Source organism: Pezoporus flaviventris, unplaced genomic scaffold (assembly GCF_033815535.1).
Source record: "Pezoporus flaviventris isolate CSIRO_AGI_PZ_B2104156 unplaced genomic scaffold, CSIRO_AGI_Pfla_v1 ptg000045l, whole genome shotgun sequence".
Lineage (NCBI taxonomy): Eukaryota > Metazoa > Chordata > Aves > Psittaciformes > Psittacidae > Pezoporus > Pezoporus flaviventris.
In genome coordinates, this window is record NW_026892593.1 from 2,679,103 (window position 1) to 2,693,501 (window position 14,399).

General features: G+C 47.4%; 1 protein-coding gene and 1 long non-coding RNA gene across 6 annotated transcripts in view; one reads left to right on the top strand and one right to left on the bottom strand.

Moving 5' to 3' along the window:
• The window catches only part of SEPHS1 (selenophosphate synthetase 1), a 25,282-nt gene extending 18,382 nt beyond the window's left edge, over positions 1–6,900 (bottom strand). Inside the window, exons 1-3 of one of the 4 annotated variants that reach the window (XM_061467241.1) lie at positions 6,761–6,900; positions 3,548–3,809; positions 321–424 (exon numbers count right to left, since the gene is read on the bottom strand). In XM_061467241.1, coding sequence (XP_061323225.1) covers positions 321–424; positions 3,548–3,740 — 297 coding nt within the window. In that variant the 5' untranslated portion in view covers positions 3,741–3,809; positions 6,761–6,900. Of the gene's footprint in view, positions 1–320; positions 425–3,547; positions 3,810–4,766; positions 4,917–5,940; positions 6,175–6,760 lie in introns of those variants that run through there. The other 3 variants (XM_061467243.1, XM_061467242.1, XM_061467244.1) reach the window with 3 other exon arrangements.
• On the top strand, positions 6,167–13,983 carry LOC133276461 (uncharacterized). Of its 2 annotated transcripts, none has more exons than XR_009745877.1 (2): positions 6,167–6,291; positions 13,670–13,983. It is a non-coding gene; the product is annotated as an uncharacterized LOC133276461 (long non-coding RNA). The 2 variants fall into 2 exon arrangements; XR_009745876.1 differs by lacking the exon at positions 6,167–6,291 and adding an exon at positions 12,162–13,289.
• Positions 13,984–14,399: the final 416 nt, after the last annotated feature.

Sequence of the window (14,399 nt, forward strand, 5' to 3'; positions counted from 1 at the left end):
CCTGGACAACATGGAAAAGATTAAGGATGAAACTACGCCTTTCCTTCTTCATGTGTATTTAGGAAAGTCTCAGACTGCAGTTAGTCAATTAGAATCACAGACTGGTTTGGGCCAGAAGGGACCTTAAAGCTCACCCAGTTCCAACTCCCTGCCACCTTTTACTAAACCAGGTTGCTCCAAGACCCATCAAACCTGCGCTTGAACACTTCAGGGAAGCACTGCACATCTAGAAGAAATGGTCAAAACTGCCATAAGACTGGTAAATGAAAAGCACAAATCAACTCAGCCATATTGATAACAATTAAGTTTAGCCAACTTACCATCATATAAGGATCATCCACAATAGGATAAATATAATCTGTTGTCTGCACCAACGACAAACCTCCATGTCTTAATGGAATAACGCACGTGTCCATCCCAATTCCTGCAAGACAGAAATCCAGCAGTGAGGTTAAGTCTGCTCTTAACTACAAGTTCTCTTGTTAGGAGCAACAGATAAAACATGCCTGTGAAACAGAACTCTGAATATTGCCTAAACAGACATGGCAAATTCCTTCCTTAGCGAGCACATAGCACAAATAAAGTGGAAAACCAAGCAAAAAATGACAACTCTTGACTTGAATAGGACTGCAAAGGGCTGAACTACAGTGTTCTGCTTCTTCTGCAGCATAATAATAGTGCATTAAGAACATCTGTGCTTGAATGTATGTACATTTAAAGTTAAGAGGAGCTACATACATTGATACTGTCAAAAGCAAATAGGTTTTCCTGTCACTCAATAGGTGTTCTCAACAAAATCATAGTGACAGTTTTAAAAGGACATAACCTCTCTTAACAGGCATTTCCTTACTTCAGCAGAAACAAAAAGAACTGCCCAAGGCACAGCTGAAGTCCCCAGTGAAAGACGATTCACCCACTTGGACCTTTTGCAACTTGGCTAAGCTCCAGGCCTTATTTCTGTGAGGCTGAGAGGCTGTGAGATGACCTGCTGCATATGGAAACTCCTTTGGGAAAGCCACACTACCAAGCACAGCCTCTACCCTGCTGCTGGATACTTCAGACAGAATAAGCAATATTAAAACCATGTGGCATCTGCTGTGATGCAAGAGCCTGCACAAAAGGTGACAAATCACAACATGCGACCTGAGCTGCACTCCCTGTCAATATCCCCGTGGCAATGGCAGATAGCTTCCCTCCTACCTGGGCTGGCAGCAAGCTGTGCATACCTCACAGGGCAAAGGTCTTGAACCAGCCAGTTTTCAGGGAGCAGATGCCACAGAGTCATTTTTCCCCGTGGATTTATAGAACACACTACCTAGCAAAACCTACAAGCCAGTATTTGGCAGTATGCTGTACAGCAATAGAGTGAGCTGCTCCATCAAGTCCTACTAAGGACACAGAGCAGGTCTGCCAGGGAGCAGGTATGTAGGTCTAGAGGATCTCGGCCTCTCCTGCCTATGGAAGCACTAGATCTAGCCTAGGAAAAGAAAGGATGCTGACAGAAGCTTGTAAGCAGTAATTTAGAGTTGCACACCCTCCATAGAAGCTATCAACCCACACTACACACTGGTCCAATGTCTCCAGAGAAGTGCATGTAAGGAGTTACAGAGAAGTGGCTTGTGTATAGGAGCTGTTTTCCCTCAGTTAACCTATACATGCCAAATGCTGCAAGACTGATGTCACTGTGAGGTTTTCACAACGATAGCAGAAGTGCTGTTTGACACAGGCCAAGGGGCTGTGACAGTCCTTCTGCGGCTACATTTCTGTCCCACCAAGAAAGGACTAAAGTTAATCTAGAGAGGTGACTGAAAACAGCGATTTCAAGGTCCGTAACAGTTCTGAGAATTAATATCAAACTCAGTTTCCTACTGACAAATATACTCACAGCCATATTTAAGATTGCTCTGGGTAACACCAGCTGCAGAACTAAGGAGGAGTGAGCTTGAGCTTGATACTGGCAACTTCCCTCTTGACTGCATCTCAAAAGCATTGTGCATATGCACAGGATGCACAGTTACCTTTCTATACCTGATGCACAAGGCATCAGAGGCAAATCACACCAAACTTGTCTAAAGACACATTTGTTAAAAGGATACTCATCACAACAGCATATTTTTGAAGAGATCTGAACTCTTCACTTGCTATTACTAACAGATTTCCTGTTACATAATATCACACCTATGTATTGATTGCACTAGTCTGCTTTTTACCTTTTCGTATACCTGGAGAAAAATCTATTTGCAGTTCCTCTACTGTTTAGATCCTGTAAGTTTGTAAGAGAAAAAACAAACAGCTAGATAAACTAATCTAAAACAAACTATTACCGATTTTAGTAATGTGCCAAACTGAAATGCTGTTGTGAACAACTTAATTTAGCAAAAACCTTTAAATAGCAAACTGGGGATAAAAAAAGCTGGAAGTGTCCTTCATTGGGAATATTAAATTATAGTACCCCCCCCAGCTCCACACACAATTGCTGCTTAGATATTTCATACAAAGATCCCCATTGTTTAAGCAGGAACATGGGTTCCTTACTAATCTCTCACTGAATTCAATCTCTACCAGAGTAATAGGTTGCAACCCGTTAGCCTGCTAATAGGCTATTAGCAATATTAAAATAATTTTAAATAAGGCCATTGGACACTAGGTTGATAATTAAATAACTCAGAATAAATGTTACATTGACATTCCTAAGTTGAGGAAAAACCATAATCATTCTGGGCTGCAAAGCAGAGACTGAATACATAGGGCTGAGTAAATAGACAGAATTAAAAGTGTCATTAAACACATTATCTACATTAATTTATCTATATCAATATGAGGTACAGTAATTGGTATGAAAATGCCTCCATTCGCCTTGTTCCCCACGTAGGTGGCTTGTGCAGGCTGCTTTCCCTTACTGCTTGCAACATTGTGCAAATATCAGAGAGAAAGTGAAGCTGTCAAGCAGAGAGAGGTCTTGGAAAGACAGCCTTTCCCAGGCACCTTCTACAGGTGAAGCAGAGTGGGGAACAAGGAAAGCACGGAAAGGGAAAATGACAATTGTGAAACAATGTGCTCCCATCAGCTGAAGCGAGATTTTTCTCTTGCTCACTTTCTCTGACCCAAGAACAGCAGGGAGGGGAGGGAGAGGGGAACTTCACCTGTGAGTCATCTAATAGCTTAAAATTTATTGCATTCATTGCATAAATTTCCAAAGGCAATGTATTAATAGAAAAGTCCAGAAATTAAATGATAGAACTTCAGTTTGCAAAGCATCTGCTGGGGAAAGGGAAGAAGAGACAAACGCTTAAGCATGTGCCTATCACAATGGCCACTCCTGACTGATTTCTCTTTGTAGTCGAGCATACTGCAAGATGTTAAATAATTAAACTAATATTCTTGTATCCCAGATGCCAACAAATGACAACACGAGATTCATTCTTCAGACTTCTGGACACTGTGCATGCATTGTACAACACACACTTTTCAAACTGATTAAACAAACTGCAAATGAGATCATGTCACCAAGATGACCCAACATATGTCTATAGAAGCAATTACTTACCCAACCTGGGCATAACTGCCCCCAGGAACTGTTCATCTTCTTGAAAATGGTTTTCTTGTAGAGATTCAAGCAGTTTCTGTAAGACATCCTGCGGCACTTTGCAGCCCGTGCCTTTCAGTTCAGTGAATCGGGTCAGCCGGAAGTTCTTGTCCAGTTCGTAACTTTCTGGGTTAAATGACTCCCGCACAGACATGGTTCTCTCTCACACACTGCTGGCCTTTCCTACCCCAGAGCTACGGGATCAATTTCTCTGCTGATCAGTCTAATTAGAAATAGAAATGAGAATTGGGAATGTTAGAAATTCCTAGGACCTGCAAGACAACACATTTTCCACATGGAGCAAAGTTTAAAAGAAAGAGAAAGCACTTAATGTCATCATTCACATGTTAAGACAGGTGGGCACATCTCACACAACTTGTTTCTCTAAGACTACAAAGGAACGACTCCTCTTCATACCTTCCAACATTTAAAACTCTGCCTATGTCAGGAGGATCAGAGTGCATTTCTTTTCCAGATATGCCGCATAAGTTTTTCATTTTAAAAAGAATTTAACACACTTACTGCCCTCATTTAACAAAGAGGTAATGAAAGTAGTAATAGTTCCCAGAGCACCAAGGCCAATTTCCAAAAGGCAACCTGGACCCTGATCCTGCAACCCACTCAGCAGAGACATATGTTTGTACTCAGCTCAGTGCAGGGTCATAATTTTAGACATTAACATATTAATCTCAAAAATAAGATGCTTTTCAAATCATGGCTTGGCTTCAGTTCTGATGCAAGAAGCTGAAACTCCGTAATACACCTGTTCTCTTTGGGGGAAAACACAGTCCCAGTGTTCTGTTAACACAAGTAACGGAAGAACAAAGAGGCTGCATTTAAGCAGACTGGTTTACCTACAAACATGCCAGTTCACCTCTTAGCACGCTTGCAGACATTAAAACATTGAAAAGTTTCTTGCTTCTCGAGCCCTTTTTTTAGGGCTGAGAATAGAGAATTGCCCATTAAAATGGTAACGTAAAAAGACACTGATGCAACTCATTTAATAAAATTCTTAACAATGCATGGCTAATTTTAGAACGTTTTTCCACTCTGACTCACATACACCACACTCCAAAACTAATAAGAAGCCTAACCAAGCTACTGACTCCTAAACAGGAATGGCTGTGATAAAAAACATCTTTCCCAGAAAAGTTTTCAGGAATTACTAAAAACGACCTGCCTGCAGGAGTTTCTTAGAAAGCAGGGTCCTGCCTAACAACAAGCACAGGGCTCAGCAGCATCGCTGACAAAGTCTGATACTGATGGTCACATCGTTATGAGGTTAAGCTGAAAAGGAAAAGAAATGAATACAAGTGACTGGTATTCACTGAATTCAACTGCTTTAAATATAAGAAGTAAATGTACACACTGTGCAACTGATTTCCACTGTACATCACTTATAATAAGTGCATCTGTCCCATAAACCTTTAAGTCTACCGATTTATTGAATACACTTTGTCAGAATTGAAGTTTTAAGCTCCCTGAGAGCTTCTGATGTGGAGCTTGACTCCCCTTTGCGGTGCTTTCCCTCCTTCTCTGGGAGGTGTGGTGCTTATTTAAAACCAATCTTCCAAAGCCCAGGCACGGGCAGTAATCCAAACTCTAGCTAGAAGAACGTGTCTTGGATGAGCAATGAATTCAGCTCGTTGCTGTTGTCTTCCAGTGCAAGACACTAAACGCTTGCAATGAAAGAAAAGAAGATAGCGTCTGGAAAACAACCTGTCAACAGAAAAGGGAGACAAAAGCTTTTCAAGGAGGGGGATTTCCCACCCCCCCTTCAGTGTTTTTTAACACTTCATTCTAATTAATTCCAGAAATGTATAAAAAGCAGCTTGCCCCACAAGGGAAACATTTCCCCCTCATCTATCTACTAATTGCAATATGCTTAGCACCCCCTACCTACTTACATAGGAAAGGATTCAGAGGCCACAGCCTACCAAGAACTTTTTGCAGCCTTGAGGACTGTAAAGAGACAGAGTTCCCCCCTTCGAAAACAAATACTGAAACAAACAAGACGAATTTATTCAATGGAAAACCTCCACAAGCGCACAATAACTTTTAAATGAAGATGTGAATAAACCTGCATGCAACTGTGTACTTCGGAGGCTACCATGGGAGTAACCTTTCCCACAAGACCAAGCTCCTTGTGACTCCTGTCAGTGTGCAAGCATGCAATTTCTGCGCGTTAGGCATCCCCCACCCCAGGAGAGGAAAGCACCTCGTAACCCAGATGTTTCTTACTTTAAAAGAACGGCATAATACTAAAAGCTAAAGCTTAACCCTTGCCTCCCTAAAGAGCAGAGAGAAGAGAGCACAGGGGGAAGAACGAGAAAGAACCGGAGCTCGGTACCTACCCAAAACAAACCCTAAAGCAAACAACAGCAACACAACCACCCGAGACCTACAGGGCGAGGAACTGCAACATCCATTTACCCACGGCATGCGGCGAGCAGCGCTGCGGGGAGGCATGGCTCAGGGACACCTTAAATTCCCAGCCGCTGCCTTTAAAGGCAACCCAGGGCCTTCACTCCACTGTTGCTCTTTGTGCAGCCGGCGAGGAGGAGGAGGCGGCTGGGTGGGGGGGGGGGGCAGGAGGAAGAACGCAACCGGCTCCCAGCGCAGAGCTGGTCTCGCACAGCTTCCCCGTCCTCACCCGGGCGGGGGTCGAACCTGCAACCCCCAGCGCGGGGCACACGTGCGCGCAGGTACAGTGCCACCGGGGCGGGGTTAACCCTTTGCAGGGCGGGTTAGGACGGATTCAAGCACGCGGGGGCGGCACGGGACGCCGGGCCCAGGCCTTCCCCCCCTCCCCCCTTTCCCGCCGATCTGTGAGGGAAAAAGGAAAGGGGAGGGGGGGGAGGAAAGGAGGGAGGGAAAAGAAAAATGTCGGCGGACGAAACATTTAACCCGCCCGCTGCCGGCGCTATGTGCTTTTAAAGCGGCCGCAGCGCGGCGAAGCGCACCCCCCCCCCCCCCCCCCCAGACTCTTCCCCCGCCCTTCCCCCGGGGACGGGCTGAGGGAGGGCGGCGGGGCCCGCGGCCAGCCCTCACCCCGTGCAGCGCCACCCGCCGCCGCCGCCCCTCGCGCCCGGCCTAGCATTAACGGCGGAGGCGAATTCCCCTTTAAATCTCCCCGCCTTGCACCCCCCCTCCCTCCTCAGGTCTCCCTCTTACCGGCTCGCCTCCTCGCCCTCCGCCTCCTCCCGCGAACGGGACTCCCAGCCCAGTCCCACAATGCACCGGGCGCGACGGGCTCCCTCAGCGCCGCCTGAATAGAAATGCCGCCGCCGCGGCCGCCGCCGGGCACGAAGGGGTTAAACACACACACACACCCACCCCCCCCGCCCCTCCCCTCCGGTTCCCGCCCCTCCCGCTCACCGGTCGCGCGCGCCCCGCTCTGCCCCGTTCCCCATCAGCTCCAGCCAGCTTCTCCGCGCGTTCCCGCGTAGCGGCGGCGCGCCCCCGCCCCCCCCCGGCACTGTGGGTTTATGGGGGAGCAAAACGCGTTTTTAAATGGGATTTGAGCGCGGACCCGGTGTGTGACAGAGAAGAGGACGCGGTGGTGGTGGGCTCTGCGTGGAGAGCCCCCGCGCTCCCAGTGTTAACGTGTCCTCTGTGGGACTCGGTGGTGGGAGGTGGTGTCCTTCAGTAAGGAAAGCGCTGGGTTTGGGAGGTTTTTGGGCGGGAAATTTCAGCCGGAGCTGAGGGGAGCCTGAGCTCTTCACACAGGGTGCTGCATCCGTGTGGAACGTTACAGAAACTGGGCAAAACGTTCCCTTTAACGTCATGAAATCAAGTACGTTGGAAAAGACCTTTAAGGTGGTCAAGTCCAACCGTTAACCCAAACACTGCCAAGCTGACCTCTAAACCATGTCACTGAGGGCCTCATGTACATGGCTTTGGGCGCTTCAGGGGACGGTGACTCCACCACGGTGCTGGGTAGCCTGTTCCTGTGCTTGACAACCTTTGTGGTAAAGAAATTCTTAATATCCACTCTAAACCTGCCCTGGTGCAGCTTGAGGCTGTTTCCTCTTGTCCCATCCCTTGTTCCTTGGGAGCAGAGCCCAGCCCCTCCTGGCTCCATCCTCCTGTCAGGCAGTTGTAGGGAGCGATGAGGTCCCCCCTGAGCCTTCTCTTCTCCAGATTGAACCCCCCAGGTCCCTCAGCCGTTCCCCATCACACTTGTGCTCCAGGCCCTGCACCAGCTCTGTTGCCCTTCTCTGATATAGTTTGATCCATCTTGTGAACAAAAGATTGGCAAGAAGGACCCCAAGAGGGACAGGTTGACTTGATGGTGGGCAAAATTTGGCCAGTGTTCAGTTTTTCTGGATGCAGAGACAGGAGCACAGAGCCAGAGGAGCCCTCAGGTGTTACAGAAATACAGAATCAAGTCCAGAGGAGGCCATGAGGATGATCAGGGGCTGGAGCACCTCCTGTATGAAGACAGGCTGAGAAAGTTGGGGCTATTCAGCCTGGAGAAGGAAAGGCTGCATGGAGACCTCATAGCAGCCTTCCAGTATCTGAAGGGGGCCTATAGGGATGCTGGGGAGGGACTCTTCATTAGGGACTGGAGTGACAGGACAAGGGGTAACGGGTTCAAACTTACACAGGGTAAGTTTAGATTGGATATAAGGAAGAAGTTCTTTACTGTAAGGGTGCTGAGGCACTAGAATGGGTTGCCCAAGGAAGTTGTGAATGCTCTATCCCTGGTGGTATTCAAGGCCAGGTTGAGCAGAACCTTGGGTGACATGGTCTAGGCGAGGTGTCCTTACCCATGGCAGGGGTTTGGATCTGGATGATCTTGTGGTTCTTTCCAACCCAAGCCATTCTGTGACTCTATGATTTCAGAGTTACAGATAGCATAAGACCCGTTTTACATAGCTAATAGATAAAAAAGGCACGTTGCTTCTTGTAATTTGCAATTAATTACCTAATTAAATAATTGCCATTAATTCAAAGCCTGCCTTCTCTTTGAAAAACCCTGCTTAAAAACAAGTAGAAAGAGAAGAAATTAAAATGTTGCTTTTCTTACCTGATTTTAATTACTCTTTTTATCTCCAAGCAAACATAGCACCCCTGGCCTGTGGTGTAGAGGACCATAGACGCATGGAAGCTCCCAGCACCTTCAGGAAGTCACTAATTATTTTTATAATTAATTGATTTTCAGGCTCTCTGTGTTGATTTCCTGAAGCATTTCAAGCTCAACACACAGGAGTTGTTTCTCCATGAGCAGCTGTGGGGCATTGGACTGATGGTTTTGACAGCAGAGATGAATCAAGGATGTGGTGCTGCAGTCCTGACCTAGGTTTTGAGCTCTTCTTCAGTGCCTTTGCCTCCTCTCAGAGAGAGAGGGGGCAGAAGATCTCGACATCTGATTGCCATTGATCCAAGCTGATTTGCTGAGTGTTGGCTTTGTGTTGTAGAATCATAGAATAGTTAGGGTTGGGAATGACCTCAAGATCATGTCTGCATGCTCCTTGGTAGAGGATTTCAATCTGAAAAAAAAAACCTTAAGTACCTTGAGAAGTGGTAATGGGATGCTCTGATCTTACATTTCTCCATTTAGCCATTGCCTCTACCACCAGTGCCTCATTTAAAAAAAATAAAGCAGGGGGAGGTAAAAGCAGAAATGAGCATGGCTGATATTTAAGCCCTGACTTACAGTTTTTTCCTTTCTGATTTCTTTTTTTTTTTTGGGGGGGGGGGCAACGATGACGAGGGGCCTGGATCATGTTTTCATAGAATCACAGAATGGTTTGGGTTGGAAAGGACCTTAAGATCATCCAGTTCCAGCCCCCTGCCATGGGCAGGGATGCCTCACACTAGATCATGTCACCCAAGGCTCTTTCCAACCTGGCCTTGAACACTGCCAGGGATGGGGCAGCCACAGCTTCTCTGGGCACCCTGTGCCAGTGCCTCAGCACCCTCACAGTAAAGAACTTCTTCCTTATATCTAAGCTGAACCTCCCCTGTTTCAGTTTGAACCCACTCCCCTCTTGTCCTATCACTACAGTCCCTGATGAAGAGTCCCCCTCCAGCATCCCTGTAGGCCCCCTTCAGATACTGGAAGGCTGCTATCTGGTCTCCACTCAGCCTTCTCTTCTCCAGGCTGAACAGCCCTGACTTTCTCAGCCTATCTCCATATGGGAGGTGCTCCAGCCCCTGATCATCCTCATGGCCTCCTCTGGATTTGCTCCAACAGTTCCTTGTCCTCTTTATGTTGAGGACACCAGAAATGCACACACTGTTGCAAGTGGAGGTCTCTCAAGAGGAGAGTAGACTCTTATTTCCTGGAAATAAGCAGAAATTATAGAGGAATTATTCTAGGGGAAAAAATAATAAATTAATATTTTCAGGTGCTAACATGACTGAAAGAAAAGCCAAATACATGCAAATTCATGCCAAAGTAGTGAGGTCGGGTGTTGCTGCCTCATGTCCTGTGTCAGGTACAGGAGTGGGAGGGAGGTACCTGCCTTGCGGGAGCTATGCCGGGGTCTGACCTTGTCTCTTCCCTTGATTCTGAGGTTAGGATGGCCACATCTGAAGACAGAAATGTGGGAAAGTGTCTCCACGAAGGAAAACACATGCAGGGGTATCCATGCAGCCCATTAGTACCGGTATGGATGTGACCCTCTAGAGCTGAAACTAAACAAGACCAGGGTATGGAAGTGGGCACTGAGCATAACTGACTGCACTGGTTAATTAAAAGCATAGTTCTTGGCATGGGCCATGGGGAAGCATCCTCACATAGATCTGCATATGTCCCCTGGTCCCTCCTGCCTGTGCTAGGTTCAGTCTCTGCAGGAAAGAAGGGGCAGGAAAGCAGCTTTGCCAGCAAAAATCGCCAAGAGGAGCAGTGAGCCACATCTCTGCTGCAGCTTTGGGTCACTGTGGCTGCAACCAGCAGTCGTGTACCACATACTGCTGGGGCAGCATTGCTGGAATGGCTGCTGGAGGACATGTGGGATCAGAAAGGGAATCCGGTGCATCCAGGGGAACATAGAACAGAATCATAGAATCATAGAATAGTTAGGGTTGGAAAGAACCTTAAGATCATCTAGTTCCAACCCCCCTGCCATGGGCAGGGTCACCTCACACTAAACCATGTCACCCAAGGCTCTGTCCAACCTGGCCTTGAACACCGCCAGGGATGGAGCATTCACAGCTTCCCTGGGCAACCCATATAGTGCCTCACCACCCTTACAGTAAAGAACTTCCTTATATCTAATCTAAACTTTCCCTGTTTAAGATTTAACCCATTACCCCTTGTCCTATCACAACAGTCCCTAATGAAGAGTCCCTCTCCAGCATCCCTATAGGCCCCCTTCAGATACTGGAAGGCTGCTATGAGGTCTCCATGCAGCCTTCTCTTCTCCAGGCTTAACAGCCCCAACTTGCTCAGCCTGTCTTCATACAGGAGGTGCTCCAGTCCCCTGATCATCCTCGTGGCCTCCTCTGCACTTGTTCCAACAGTTCCATGTCCTTTTTATGTTGAGGACACCAGAACTGCACACAGTGCTGCAAGTGAGGTCTCATGAGAGCAGAGCAGAGGGGCAGGATCACCTCCTTCGACCTGCTGGTCACGCTCCTTTTGATGCAGCCCGGGATACGGTTGGCTTTCTGGGCTGCGAGCACACACTGAGGCTGGCTCATGTCCATTTTCTCATCGACCAACACCCCCAAGTCCTTCTCCGCAGGGCTGCTCTGAATCTCTTCTCTGCCCAACCTGTAGCTGTGCCTGGGATTGCTCCAACCCAGGTGTAGGACCTTGCACTTGGCATGGTTACACCTCATGAGGTTGGCATCAGCCCACCTCACAAGCGTGTCAAGGTCCCTCTGGATGCCATTCCTTCCCTCCAGCGTATCAACCAAACCACACAGCTTGGTGTCATCGGCAAACTTGCTGAGGGCGCTCTCAATCCCACTGTCCATGTCAGCGACGAAGATGTTGAATAAGACCGGTCCCAACACCGATCCCTGAGGGACACCTCTCGTTACTGGTCTCCAGCTGGACGTTGAGCCATTGACCACAACTCTTTGCGTGCAGCCATCCAGCCAGTTCTTTATCCACCGAGTTGTCCATCCATCAAATTGATGTCTCTCCAATTTAGAGACAAGGATGTCATGTGGGACAGTGTCAAATGCTTTACACAAGTCCAGGTAGATGACATCAACTGCTCTACCCCATCCATCAGTTCCGTAGCCCCATCATAGAAGGCCACCAAATTGGTCAGGCAGGATTTCCCCTTAGTGAAGCCATGCTGGCTGTCACCAAGCACCTTGTTGTTTTTCATGTTCCTTAGCATGCCTTCCGGGATGCTCCAAGATTTTGCCAGGCACAGAGGTGAGACTGACTGGTCTGTAACTCCCCGGGTCATCCATTTTCCCCTTCTTGAAAATGGGGGCTATATTTCCCTTTTTCCAGTCATCAGGAACTTCACCTGACTGCCATGATTTCTCAAATATGAAGGTCTTCATCCTCACAGGCCCTGCATCTGCCTTCCACGACTTGGGTGGTGTGGGCAGAGCCTTTGCCAGTGAAGACCGAGGTAAAGAAATTCAGAACCTCAGCCTTCTCCAAATCCAGGGTAGCCAGTTCTGAGAGCTTCCATAGAGGGCCCACGTTGTCCCTAGTCTGTCTTTTATTCGCTATGTACCTACAGAATCCTTTCCTGTTATCCCTAACATCCCTAGCCAAGTTTAATTCTAACTGGGCCTTAGCTTTCCTAACCTGGTCCCTAGCTTCCCGGACAACATCCCTGTACTCTTCCCAGGCCACCTGTCCTTGCTTCCACCTTTTGTAAGCCTCTTTTTTCCTTCAAATTTTCCTCAGGAGCTCCTTATCCATCCAAGGAGGTCTCCTGGCCCTCCTGCTGAGCTTCCTTCTAGTTGGGATGCAACACTCCTGATCTTGTAGCAGGTGATCCTTGAATATCAACCAACAGTCTTGGGCCCACTGCCCTCTAGGGCTATATCCCATGGAACCTTCCTAAGCAGGTTCCTGAAGAGGCCAAAGTCTGCTCTCTTGAAGTTCAGTGCAGTGAGCTTGCTGCACGCTCTTCTCACTGTCCTGAGAATCTCAAATTTGACCATCTCGTGATTGCTGCATTCAAGGCTGCCCTGGAGCGTCACATTTCCAACGAGCCCTTCCCTGTTGGTGAGCACGAGGTCAAGCATGGCACCTCTCCTTGTCGGCTCCTCTATTACTTGCAGAAGGAAGTTGTCTTCCACACAGTCGAGGAACATACTGGATTGCTTGTGCCGGGCCATAAAAAAACCACCCTTTTGATGCAGGATCATAAGCAGAACCCTAAAAGTGTAGTGATGGATCCAACAGCCCTGGGGAGAGCTGGCACTGCTGGAACCACCTGGTTTATCTGACATTTTCCTGGAGTTAAGTAATGGTTTTCCAGAGTTAGAAAATTCTCAAATGGCATCACTTTTTATTTTGTTTTTTTTTTTCTCTATTTTTTTCTTATTCCCAAGGGCTTTTATCACCATCTGTGTGCAAAATCTCCAGCAGGAATCCGTAATCTGGAGTGATTTGGTCTAATGTCATGAGAAGGGTCTGCTCTGCACACCTTAGGAAGTGCAAAGAGGAAAAAGACAAGAAGATGGAGCCCTCCTAATTTCTCAGTCTTATCAGAGCCACTGCCTCCTGTGCTGACATAAGGAACACAACCCATGTCCTTCACCTTTACAGGTGCAGGGCCTGTATTTCTTCAGTCTTTTTCCCTTGGATGACTCAGAGCATGGATTATTAGCAGCTCAGATTTCCTTGGCCAAAGTGCTTTGTTGCAATACATCCAGGTTAAATCTAAGCAGTGTTTCTGATCTGTGTAAGCTTTTGACTTGGTTCTGCGTCTTTGGCGTGTACAAAATACTCTACATTTGAACTCTCCCTTTTCTGTTTCTTAAATGTGAGCAGAAACTTTTGTGTTTAAACAAAACAATGCAGCCTCCCCCTGCAATGTTTGTAACCAAGGAGTTGTGGCACCACAAGAGCATGAGAAAATCTTGCTGATTAAAACCAGGGTAAGAACTGACAGCGAAAGTGATCTTTGTGTTTTTTCCTCATTGCAGGATTCACAATGAAGTGGCTGGTAAAATGGGAGCAGCTGGTTCAGCTCTGCTTGAACGCTGGATTTAATGTGCTGAAACTACTTCCACTGGTGTGTGTGGCTGGGCATGTGTTTTTGATGCAAAAGCTTTAACTTTGGTGTGATATTTCACATGTTAAAACACATCTCTCAGCATAGCTTTCCCCCCACCTCAAAATGCTTTGACAAAGCAAAGTAAGTTTGTGTTATTATCAGCTTCCCTTGCCTCATTTTTCTCTTCTTCTTGCTTCTCATTAATACACAAGTGGTATTAAATAAATAATAATGATGCCAGTAGTGGCCTCTGCTGTGCCTCAGCGTTTGCTCCTTTTTGCTTCGAGGAGCAGATGTTCCCTGTCTTTGTTTTCTGTTGCCAAACGGGGACTTTGCCCCTTTAACCTTTGATAAGGTACTTTAATAGTCTCTGACGTGAGATTTTATCAAAAGCCTTGGCAAAAGCCACAGAAATGATACCTGCCTCGCAGCTTGGATTAGATGTTTCCATCGTGGTTTACAGCAGTTAAGGTAGGGCAGTTTCCTCTGTGTTTTTGCAGGGTCTATTTATTCAGTGCTCCCTTTGCCTGGGTGCCCTTTCCCCAGCCCTGGTGGCCTCAGGCTGTGCTGAGCTCCCTCACCGAGGTTAGCATCTACTGTGGAGGGAACACCCATGGGAGGGTGTCTGCAGTTGTGGGTGCTGCTCCAGCACCAGCCCC